Genomic DNA, 13,194 nt, shown 5'->3' with positions numbered 1-13,194 from the left:
AGAATGGTGGTGCCATCTCTGATTGAAAGAGTAAATTCAGAAGAGGGAAAGATAGGTTTGGGGGAAAGATAACAGCCATTATGTTTGAGATGCCTCAGGAATATCCAGTTTTAATAATCCAATAAGCAGTTTGTGAGAAAGGACGGGTCCGATAGAGAGAGAGAAAGAGAGGCTAGGCCTACATATATCCATCTGAAAGTCATCTGCAAAGGGAACATTAAAGCTACAGGAGCTGATGAGGTCACCAACTGAGAGAAAAAATAAGTGGATATTGAATGCCTTAGGGTATATAAAGACAGTGGATGTGGCATGAACAGTAATAATGCAAAGAATGTTTGAGGAGTGGTTAAACTAGGCGGGAGAAGAAATAGTGGTGTCACAAAAACCCAGGGAGGAAAGTGTATCCAGGAGAACATGGTCCACAATGTCAAATGCAGCAGAGAGGTCAAGAGTCATCATATTTAGCAATAAGTGAACACTGGTAATTTTGGAGAAAGCATTTTGAAATGACCAATGAGGCTGGCTCACAAAGGGTTGAGGAATGAGAAGAGAAAGCAGCAACACTCCAGTAGAGCTGAAAGATTTTTCTAGGAGTTTGGCTAAGAAAAGAAAAAACAACAGCTTGAGAGGACAGCAAGGCCATCTAAAGTTTCTGCGGTTTTTTTAAGCATACTGGCAGGACACCAGGGCATGTTTTTAGGCAGGGCAGAAGAAAAGAGTATAGAGGTGTAACGATTGGAATAACGCCACCTGCTGGAGACTTACTGTAGAAGAGTTCCGCCCACGAAGTGAAGGTCTTTGAGGGCAAGACCAGGAGTCTTTTCTTTGGCGTCAGGAAGTGACGCAGGCTAGTGGGAGGAGGAAGGAAGAGACTGGCACTCAGTCTCGCTCTCTTGCCTTTGGACTCTGGTGGAGAGTGGAGCTAGAAATGTGCTCTCCCTTTGATAGGAATCTAGGCCTTTCTTTCTCTTTACCAAATTAGTATTCTCCTTAATAAATGCTTAAAAGTCTAACTCTTGCTAAAGCTTATAATTTATTGGCGACCACTCATTAGATATTTTAGACAGTTTAGCTAGAATTTTAGCCCTTAACAGAGGAAGAGCCAAAGATGAGGGAAAAGGGATTGTTGGGAGGGCAGTCTGCTAAAACAGATGTTCAAGGGTCTATGTAAATGGATTGGAGAAAGGTCACCTTTCCAGAGACTGGAATAAAGGAGACTAATATCCAATCATTTCGAGAAATAGGGAAGAAGATAAGAGGGAACTCACAGAAAATGGCTTTCCATTTTATTAGGAAAGTAAGAAGAAAGGTCCTCAGTTATGAGGGTGTGGTTAGGGTGGTAGGGAAGGCTTAAAAAGAGATGAGAAGGTTTGGAACAGGGAGGAGTGCAATGGAGAATCAACTAGGGAGGGGTAAAAAGGATCGCCTTACTGCAGCGAGCAACCATTTAAGATTAAATAACATAATTTTATGGTGGATCCAAGCTGCATGAGTGGTTGCTTAATATTTCTCAGTTCCTTTCAATGTCATGTGAGTAGGAGCAGAGGCTGCTGGTGGGAATAATCTAGGGTTGGAGTTTGGCAAAGTATGAGCTGTGACAGGACTTTGTTTGGAAAGTACTGTGGAGTGAAGTCTCTTGAGGGGGGAGAAGGGGAAAAGGGAAGAGTATCACAGTTAGGAAGAAATACAATTTCATCTCTACTATTCTTCAGTGGCTTGGCTACTTACTGTGTGTGAACTTGGGCAAGCCATTCAACCCTTTTAGACCTCAGTTTTCCCATCTGCAAAATGAGAGAGTTAGACTAGAGGGTCTTTATAGTACCTTCCAGCTCTACATCCATGGTCCTATGGCTATTAGCTAGAGAATGCAAAATATAAATTAGTTACTACTACTACTACTACTACTACTTCTACTACCAACATCAACAACTCACATTTCCATAGCACTTTAAGGCTGACAAAAGACTTTCCATAGAACTGAAGAAGGGAGTTGTACAAGTATCATTACAGTCTTTTTACAAATAAGGACATTTAGGTTTAGAGATATTAAGTAATTTTATTTAAGGTGACATGGCTAGGAAGTGGCAGAATTGTACTGGAATCCAGTTCTTCTAATTGTCCAGGTCAGTTAGTCAATAAACATTTATTAAGCACCTACTATGTGCCAGGTACTGTGCTAAGTATTGTGGATACCAAGAAAGGCTAAAGACAGTCCCTGCCCTCAAGATATTTCAATCTAATGGAGACTGAGGGAGACAATATACAAAGAATTATGTACAAACAAGACAAATTGGAAATAATACATAGTGGGAAGGCTTTAGAATTAAGGAGGATCAGGAAGTGTTTCCTGCAGTGGGTGAAATTTTTTCTGGGCCTCAAAAGAAGCCAGGGAAGCCAGAGCAGAGATGAGGAGAAAGCACTTAAAACATAGAAGACAGGGAAAATGCCCAGAATTGAGTGTTTTGTGTGTGGAACAATAAGGAGGCCAGTGTCACTGAACAGATGAGTACATTTGGGGAGCAGGGGAGGGTTCATGGGGCATGTAAGGTGTAAGACAACTGGTACCCCCTTAACAATACAACGCCTCTAAAAATTCAGGTTGATGTTGCTGCTTTCTCCTCACAATTTGTGATAAAACAACCATTTAAGGAGGCACAAATAATCATTTTATAGACAATGAAGCTGAGGATCAGGGAGGTTAGGGGACTTGCAGCAGCTCCCAATTAGTGAGTGATAGAGCTGGAGCTCATTATCAGATCTACTCACTCCAAAATTTAGAACTCTTGAATACAATATCCTCTTTTTTCTCTGGCATCTATTAGCATCATAGAGGATCATAGAAATAGAGAAAGGACCTTACCGTCTAGTCCAACTCTCTTTTTTAGGGATGAAGAAACTGAGGCCTGGAGGGGCTAAATGCCTTGCTCACAGTCATAGAGTTATTAAGTGGCCAACCAGGATTCTAACTTAGATCATCTGAGTCGAAATTTATCCCTCAGCTACCTTTCAGAAAAAGAAGTAGAGTAGTAAAGAAAAAACAGCCAGCAGGTGGAGCTGTGGAAGCATTCTTTGATATAAGCTGCTTCAATGGACAGTTCATAATGATGGGTGGAGGAGGATCAGGTGACAATAGCTAGGGCAGGTGTGGGAAATGCTTTATCCTGATAATCTAGCCACAGCTTCCTTATGCTATACTTGTATAGTTGATTTTCTGAATCAAAATATTGGTTAACAAACAACTGGTAATCTTCCACATCCTTATACTGAGTGTGCATCTTTCCATTATCCCTTGAATCACTTATATACATTTTTCTTTTTTGAAAATTGCATAACACAATTTGGTGTTATACTGTGGGAATATTGGTGTTAAGGAGACCAGCTTTGGAGCAATTTCCCCCATGCAATATAACTTGATCACCTTTGCTTATTCAATTCTGGGCCTAGTTCACTGTTAATCAGCAAAAAGTATAAGTGAAAAAACAAAACAAAATCCAAATCCTCTTTATTGTCCCTAAGTATTTCTTAATGCTCCTTTTGTGTTTTTACTTCGCTGACACTCTTCTCATAGGGCCCTGCCACTTTTTCATATTTATCCTTGGTTGAAAATTTCAACACCTCAGAAAAATCTGTTTAGTTATGGTGATCCTTTAACTTTATTTTAGGATCATTCATCTTGATCATTAAAAAATTTTTCTTAGTTTCATTTTTGGGAGCTGCCTTAAGGCATCTTCACTTTGGGAGTCTCTGGTCATGGGATCAGACTCAAGTATTCTTTGAACCTTTGTACATCTGTTAATTTAGTTATTTTTAAAGCCTAAGACTTATGACTAACTATGCATTTGTTTCCTTATCTATTGTAATCATGTTCAAGATTCCAAAGAGTCTCAATCATTTTCAATTCACCAACGAAGTCCACCTTATTGATCAGAACGAAGTACAGAGAAGCGGTTTCAGTAACTGCTTTCTCCACGATATATGAGTTGAAATTGCTATGAAAAAAAAAAGCCAGGAATCTACAAGATGCATTGCTTTGAACAAATTGAGACTACTGGCAGATGCCTGTAGACTTCAACTCATCCAGTGCCAATATATCTTGCCTTTATAACTTTTACATTTAAAAAAAAATTTTATTTTATTTTTTGATGGGTTTTTGTTACATTTTTTTAAGAGGAAAGTTTTTGTCCCTAAGGTTCTCCTCTGGCAATGTATCTAAAGTAAAGAAAATTCAAATCATTTCTTCTCACACATAAACATGTTAGCATTCTTTCATAACACTGTATTCATGAAAACATACTTTTTGACTGTTTAAAACTATAATTCAAGCAAACCAATTCATAGAATATGAAAATTCTATTCTTGATCCTGATGGTTTCTGAGGTTCTTTCCAATGGGAAGATGAGCCAGCAAAAAATCTCAAAAAGGATTGGTTAAGGAGGCAAAGCTATGATCCAGAGAGAACAATGTCATCAAAAACAAGGAATCTAGGAGGAAGGGAAAGTGGTTGCCAAGCTTCACTAACATCGAGTAGGAGTAGGGATGAGAAAAGGCCATTGGTTTATAGCCATTAAGGAATTATTACTGTTAACCTTGGGAGCATTTTCAATTGTGAGGTGAAGGCAGATTGCAAAGTGAGGGTTGGTAAGGAAGCAGTAAGTATATAAGATTCTTTGTCAGAGTTTGGAAACACAGAATCATAACTTGATATCATTGGGTCAAGTGAAAGTATTTTAAGGATAAGACATGTTTACAACTAACAGGGATAGAGGCAGTTAGAAGAGAAAAAGAAAGGAAGGGAATGATACATGGGCCAAGTACTTAGAAGACAAAGGACAGATCATCAAGAACATAAAGGTATGCTGGCTTGGCAGAGGTTAGAAGGGACGCTTCCTTCTTAAAATGATAGAGAAACCACTTTATCAGGGCTCCCTATTCCCCAGGGTCCTGTAATGACTATAATGGGGGTATGCTTCCATAGCAGATCACTTCAAACAGAGAACACTTGAGTGAAAGTGGTTCCTTGGGCCAAAGTGAACTCAGAGCACTCCCTAATGATGTACCCAGAAGATATTCCAGACATGTGGCAAGCACTCAGCCCCTAATCAATCAGAAACCCAGCACCAAATGTAACTAATTTGACAGTTAACTAATTAATTAACTCATGCAGTTAAATTATGTAACTAGGGGCAGCTAGGTGGCACAGTGGATAGAGCACCGGCCCTGGAATCAGGAGTACCTGAGTTCAAATCCGGCCTCAGACACTTGACACTTACCAGCTGTGTGACCCTGGGCAAGTCACTTAACCCCAATTGCCTCACTAAAAAAAAAAAAAAATTATGTAACTAAAATGATAACTAATGTAACTAAACTATTGGGGGATTAGCCTGAGTACCGTTCAGTAAAAACAGTATGATACTGCAAAGCAGTCTTTTGTACTTTTGGACAGCTCTACAATATGTTTACTAAAGACAAATCATAAGTACATTATCATTGTCTTTTATGGACAATTGGGGTTTCGATACATTTTATGCCTTTCAAAAAACAAAATATCTTTTAACAACTGAAAATTCCATAAACATTTTAAATGTTCAGAACTGAAACACCACTGAGGAAATACTTTACAGAGCTAGAAAAGAATAATGAAGCCATCATTTGGAAAAAACCAAAGGGTCTAAAATTGCAATGGAAACAAAGGACAAAGGGGAAATAGCACTCCTAAGCCTCAAATTATACTATAAAGCAATGATCATTAAAAAAATTTTAATGGTTAAAAAAAGAAAAGTAGAAGAGTTGAGTAAGTAGAAAAGTAGAACAAAACAGATAAGGAAGACTCAGAAATAACTGTGCTCAATAACCCCACTGGGTTATGAATTAAATTATTTGGGGAAGAACTCCTTATTTGCCAAGGATGAGAAAAATGGAAGAGAGTTTAGCAAAAATTAGGTTTAAATCAATCAGGCTTCCACGGCACTCCCTAGCCACCAGCTCCAAACCACACCATTTCCACTCCAGTCATTATCCCCACATTTTCCCCAATGGAACTGTGGACCATGCTTCTGGAACCAACCTTTCACCTTAGCTTTTCCAGAACCTGGCCTCCTCCTCACTTCCTGGCCACCAGCTCCACAGCATGCTCTCCTTTAAATGTCTTCTTTCATTACAATGTAAGATCTTTAAGGACAGGGATTATCTTACTTTTAGGTTTGTGTCTTTAGTGCTTAACACATGGCCTAGAACATGATAAACTCTTTTGGTTTTTTGGGGTGTTTTTTGTTTTTTGTTTTTTTAGTGAGGCAATTGGGGTTAAGTGACCTAGGGTCACACAGCTAGTAAGTGTTAAGTGTCTGAAGCCAGATTTGAACTCAGGTCCTCCTGACTCCAGGGCCAGTGCTCTATCCACCGCGCCACCTAGCTGCCCCATCACCATAAACTCTTAATAAATGCTTAATCTATCTTATGCCATATGGCCACATTTGAGCTGAATATTAAGATCACGTCACAGAAAAATTAGAAGAGAATCATAAACAAATACTGGTTACGGTTATGGCCAGTGGGTAAATTTGTCACCAAAAAAAGAAATAAAGGAGATCAAAAGAGATTAAACAGACACCTTAAATTATATGAAATTTTAAAACTTTCCAAAAATTAAATTAAAGCAAATAAGATAAAAAGAAAAACTGTTGGTTGGGGGAAATGTTTACATCAATTATCTCTAATAAGGGTTTGATATTCGAGATATATAGGCAACTAACAGAAATTAGAAGAACAAAGGCCATTTCCCAATAGACAAGTGGTCAAAGGATCAGAGCAAACAGTTCTCAAATGAAGAACTGCGAATTATTAACAACCATATGAAAGAAGGCTCTAAGCTACTAATAACAAGCAAAATACAAATCAAAACAATCCTGAGGTTTAACTTCATGACCAGCAAATTGGTGAAGATGACAAGAGTTAAGGATGCTGGGGCAGATAAGTAGCACAGTAGATAGAATGCTGGAGCTGGTATTAGGAAGACCTGAGTTCAAATTCTACCTCACAAACTCACTAGTTGTATGACCCTAGGCAAGTCACTTGACCTGTCTTCCTAAATTTCATCATCTGTATGATGTGGAAAGGAATAACACATATCTCCCAGGGATGTTGTGAGGATAATATTTGGTAATATTTATAAAGTACTTTGCAAACTTTAAGTGTTTCTTATTCTTCTTATTGTTATTATTATGATAATAAATATTAGAAGAGACATAGAAAGGCATTCTTGGTGGGGCTGTGAATTAATATAGACCTATTCTAGAAAATAATTTGGAATTATACCAAGAAAGTGACTTATAGGTCCGTTCTCTTTGACTTAAGAGGTCCTACTTCTAAACATTTACTCCAAGGATATCAAATGTTGAAAGAAAAGTTGCACATATGCCAAAGTATTGAAAGCAGTATTTTTTTGTGTTACTGATTTTTTGTGGGAAGTTAGGTGGCACAGTGGACAGAGTGCTAGGCTTGCAGTCAGGAAGACTCATCTTCCTGTGTTCAAATCCAGCTTCAGATACTCACTAGCTGTGTGGCTCTAGGCAAGGCACTTAACCCTATGTGCCTCAGTTTCCTCATTTGTAAAATGAGCTGGAGAAGAAAATGGAAAACCACTTCAGTAGCTTTGCCAAGAAAGCCACAAATGTGGTCACAAAGAGAGAGAGAGTGTGTGTGTGTGTGTGTGTGTGTGTGCGCGCGTGCGTGCACACGTGTGAGCAAAGAAGTGGAAATAAATTAGACATCCATCAGTCTGAGAAATGGTCAAAAACATCAATACATGAATATAATGGTGATGTAAGAAATTATTAAAATGATAAAAATAGAAAAGCATAGGATCATTTATATAAATAAATGCAAGATGAAACAAGAAAATCAGGAAAATAATATGCACTATGACTTCAACAATGTAAATGGAAACAACAAATCAAATGAAACTAAATGCTATGAAATTATAATAACCAATCTTGGCCCTCCAAAAGAAGTATCTGAATATACCTCCTACCTGTTTTTGCAAGGGAAGAAGGAAAAGACCTTGGGTGTTGAAGTACCAAAGTTGGGTAGGACTTGAATGATGTTAAGATACTAGTGCTGAAACCCCACCCCCACCATTGCATAATGGGAAAGCAGGTGATATAAAAACAAATGAAATAAATTAAAAATTTAAGACTTCTATCTATATAACATATAAGTACCTTGATCTGAAATAGATACATGTTAAAACTCACAAATTTAACAATAAACAGTAAAACTTTTATGCAATAAAACTGAAAGCTTATATTGACAGGATAGTCATCATTTCCTGAAACTAGCATAATAAAAGGGTAACTATTTTTCTTTCTTTTTTTTTTTTTGGTGAGGTAATTGGGGTTAAGTGACTTGCCCAGGGTCACACAGCTAGTAAGTGTCAAGTGTCTGAGGCTGGATTTGAACTCAGGACCTTCTGAATCCAGGGCCAGTGCTCTATCCACTGTGCCACCTAGCTGCCCCAGGGTAACTATTTTTCATGCTGCATTAAGAGTTGGTTCAGGGGCAGCTAGCTGGCACAGTGGATAAAGCACCGGCCCTGGATTCAGGAGGACCTGCGTTCAAATCCAGCCTCAGACACTTGACACTTACTAGCTGTGTGACCCTGGGCAAGTCACTTAACCTTCAATGCCCCCTCCAAAAGAGTTGGTTTGGATGATCTTCTCTTTAAATAGAGTAAAAAAATATGCAGTGGCATAGAGAAATATGATTAATTTTCACAAGTGTATGGAAATGTGAGATATTTCTTTTGGAGTATGTGTCTATCAACCTTCATGGGTGTCCTGCAGGTGGCAATATCATGAAGTGAAAATGAGGAAAACTTTTAACACATGTTTTAAAAACAAGAATGGCTTCCATCTTAGAATTTGCTCATTTGAATGGTTAATACATTTTAAATCATTTTTGGGCAAAAAATGTGCTGGGAGAAGATAAAGATTAACAATTGTCTAATTGCACACTTATAAAAACTGAAATCATCAGAAAGAGATGAAGGACAGCTTTTCTACTTTATTTTCTCACCCAATGACTAAAGAAGTGCTGCAAACATACATTACTGTACATTGCCTTTGCTTTTAAGTCACATACATTAAGATCTGTACTGTTTAGATTGTTGTCAGTTAATGGAATACTTGATATAAAAGCATAACACTTTAGGTAAATTGATTGTTTCATTTTTTTCCTCACCTACAGATTCTTTCTTACAAAGATGACAAGAAACTAGTATTCATCAAAAAAAAAAAAAAACCCAGGTTTCTCTGTACTGTGTCAGTTAATCTGATTTGTATAAACCAGATGGAAAACAATACAAATCCCATTAAAATTCAAATTTTCACATAATAATTTAGAAAACTCACAGAACACTAATTCAACATAGGTACAGAAGAGGGCAGAATGGAATTTTTTAAATTACATTTAATCAAAGTTTTATAGACCAAACAACTCCTGCTTTCCCCTCCCCAAAAGAAACACCAACAAAATAATATTCAGGGAAAAGACATCATATGTTTCCATTATTTATCACTAATCTAATTCAAATTATGAGTTCTTGTATATTGTATTTACCAAATTTGCTTGCCACAAATTAAATGTTAAAATGTTAGAGTGGCCTGGTCTAATTAACCTAATATAGATACCAAACTTTAAAAAAAAAATTTTTTTTTTAAGTGAGGCAATTGGGGTTAAGTGACTTGCCCAGGGTCACACAGCTAGTAAGTGTTAAGTGTCTGAGGCTGGATTTGAACTCAGGTACTCCTGACTCCAAGGCCAGTGCTCTATCCACTGTGCCACCTAGCTGCCCCGATACCAAACTTTAATAGAGACTTATGAGATGGAATACATTATTACAAAATAGCAGCAATGGAAATAAAAAATTATCACAAAAAATTAAAGGTAGCATAAATAGTAAGTGAAAGGGTAATAGTTTAAATAAAAAGCTGCTTTGTGTGAAACAAGCTAAAAAACAATATGATCTAAGTAATTTATTTAAATTATCTGTACTTTACATGTTGTATGCACCTGGAAGGAGAGAAAAGGAAAAAAATTCAAAAAACATTTTATGGGGAAACTAAAAAAAGGCTAATATACAAAGGGCTGGCCTCTGACAGGAAGCTCCTACTTTGAAAAGAATACTACAGAGGAGGAGGGGTTTGTTTCATTGTTTCAGTCTTTACATTGCCTTCCAGAGAATAGTGACAGCCTATGTAGACCAACACATTTTCTTTAGGGAGCAAGAAGAGTAGCTGACAGATTTACAGGCAAATAGAATGGTGTTTATGAAATATTAATAGGGTCTTATTGTTGTGATTGTCAAGAAATGATTCTCCAAAAATCTTACTGACAAGTTGGAATTTGATGACATCCTAAACTGGTAGCCTCCCAGTGACATTTCCTGAATATGAATTCTCTCCATACTGGCTGCTTAGCTCCTGGAATTCCTTCTTTCTGATGTGTGCTACATATCAGACCTTGGTCAAGTCATTTAACCTTCCTAGGCCTCAGTTTATTTATTTGTAGGATGAGAAGGTTGGATTAGATGGCTTTCAAGGTTCCCTTCAAGCTCCAGATCTTTGATCCTATGAGTTCCAAAGCCATCACTACATAAGCTATGTTGCTGTGACACAATGGGATGCAATTATTAGTACATCAACATCTGCTGTATATTTCAATCTTCTTAAATCACCTCTTACCATTAAAAGTTTTAACTTTTTAGTAGTTTTCCTGAAAGTCAGAAATTATGAACAGGCTGCAGCTGTCTGCTATGATGAGCCAAATGCTTTAAAAATGAGGCTCTGTGGATAATTATGTTGATTTTGACAAAGATGCAAATCATTTCTTGGCAAGCATCCATCTTTCTCATTACACTTCAGTTCTTCAAAGGGGTTTCTTCTTTCAAAATGAAAGAAGGAAGACAAAAAAACCCATCACAGAACAGCCTGGAATAGTTCACCCTTACCCCCATTAAATATACCACAACTACAACTGGCATTACTTAAACATGTAACTAGCTACTGCCTAACAATGATGAAAAGAGCAGGTTGGAAAATGTCCAACACTCAGGTCATAGAATTTCATGCAATCTCCTTTTCTGAACTGATTTTTAGTCTTAAAACTGGAAAAGATATTAGACATCATCTAACTGAAGTTTCCACCCAGTTAGGGAACATACCCTGCAACATTCCTGAAACATCATCATTCAGTATTTGCCTAAATACATCTAGGGATAAATAACTTACCACCTCAACTTAAGTCCCTAAATTATGAGTGCTTTTTATTTAATGAATTGCTTGCTGTCAAGCCATGTCTCCCCCAAACTGTATCTGTGTAATTTATTTTTTAACTTACATGAATGACATCTGTCCTGTACTTCTTTGTATATAGAAATGTTCATGTTTTTACTATTTAAATTCATAATAGAGAAAAGTTTTAAAATAAAGTACTGAAGATACAAAAATTCCCATTAGCTGAAGCTAATGTAACAGATCACTAGTACTACTACTCTTCAAAATAATGTCTAGAATTTATATAAAACTTTAAGGTTTACAAAGTGCTTTATACACACACACACACACATTATTCAATCCTCACTATAACCCTGTAAGATTGGTACTATTATTATCATCCCTACTTTAACAGATGAGAAAACTGAGGCTTAGAGGTTTAATGACTTGGTCACATAGCTAGTAACTACATCAGGATTTGAACTCCGGTCTTTCTGACTCACAAAGTCCAATACTATGACACCTAGTTGGATTAAAACAACAAAATAAAGGATTTTTTGTGCATTAGAAGACCATTTTTCAATTTGTGCACAGGCATATCCTATTTTTTTCATTATACAACATCAACTCATTCCTTTGTTTTGACTGAGGTAAGATTTTTTGTTTAAAATATTGCCTCAAAAGAAGCTACCAGCCATCCTTTTCTATTAAAAACAAAACAAAACAAAACAGCAAAACTGAGTAATTACATCTCCAACTCTAAAAACAAACACAAAGATAGAACTAACTTTCCTGGCAACTCAAAGGCCTGAAATTTAATGACTAGAATGGATTATCAAGGCATGTCCTAAAAAATTGCTTGGTATAAAAGCACTGTTAAAATTCACAGTTCAATTATACAAGGTAAAACTAAACATGGAAACCAGATGGGAAACATATATTTAGGGTCAGATCTCTTGGTCAACAGATGTCTCTATTGCTCTCTAGAAATAAATCTGCAAATTCAAGTTCCTCTGATCTGGTCATAAATATGAGAACAGACAATGGAAAGTAGGTAAAAGTGGCAGCTCTGCATACCCTGCATATTTTTGAGCATAATGTTCAGTAACGAAATAATTCCACGCAGATGCAGTGGACTCAGAGTTTTTGTTGGCATTTTTCTGGGAATTACCTAGTTTGAATAATAATAATTACTCAGTTATAAAGTGTTCATTGCTATTAAAAAAAACCCTAAAAGTTTTGTTTACTTCAAAGTTTACTGCCATCATCATCCCACTGTTATGACTGAAAAAATCTCAATGGTGTGTATATCTCTAGTCATCCATTTACATGCCAGGACAATAATTTGAATAGGTTATATGGCAAAAATATGGCACAGCAAGTACACTCAAAAACTAAAATAAACTCAGTGTACAGAAGGTAAAAAAATTTTGAAAAGTGAGAAAAAGAAGAAAAAAAACTTCTCTGCAATACCCCCACCTCCACAAAAGCAGACATCCTAGGGTATATAACATAAATGAACCTCCCACCAGAGATCTTGGAAATCTTGATTTTTTTTTTCTGCAGGATTTATTACTTTCCACTGAGCGTCCATTCATGCAGTTTTCTTCTTGATTCTATTCATAGCACCAGATCCTTACTAGCATGCACAACCTCAAAAGAAAAGAAAGACTAAATACAAACTGTGTAAAAGAAATAAAATAAAGCAAGACACAAAACACAGTAAAAAGAAGGGAATCCTGGGACTAGAATTTTATGACTAACATGCTATGGTTAGCTCCTGCTGGACTCACCTTATAGGCAACACTATTAGATGAGTCCACAATGATAAACAGGGGTTTTCTGGTGAAAGGGTAGAGATCTCCAGGATGAAGGCTGGAAAGAGAAATAAAAAACTCAGTAAGCTCAACAATGCAAGTCAAGTATT

General features: G+C 36.9%; 1 protein-coding gene across 2 annotated transcripts in view; it reads right to left on the bottom strand.

Moving 5' to 3' along the window:
• Positions 1–13,194, bottom strand: part of SCAI (suppressor of cancer cell invasion) — a 191,930-nt gene that overhangs the window by 24,080 nt on the left and 154,656 nt on the right. For both annotated transcript variants that reach the window (XM_043985115.1, XM_043985116.1), the window contains exon 14: positions 13,061–13,142. In XM_043985115.1, the coding sequence (XP_043841050.1) occupies positions 13,061–13,142 (82 nt within the window). The remainder of the gene's footprint in view (positions 1–13,060; positions 13,143–13,194) is intronic.

Source organism: Dromiciops gliroides, chromosome 2 (assembly GCF_019393635.1).
Source record: "Dromiciops gliroides isolate mDroGli1 chromosome 2, mDroGli1.pri, whole genome shotgun sequence".
Lineage (NCBI taxonomy): Eukaryota > Metazoa > Chordata > Mammalia > Microbiotheria > Microbiotheriidae > Dromiciops > Dromiciops gliroides.
Note: the sequence above shows the minus strand (reverse complement) of the source record. Positions and strands in the feature narration are given on the sequence as shown.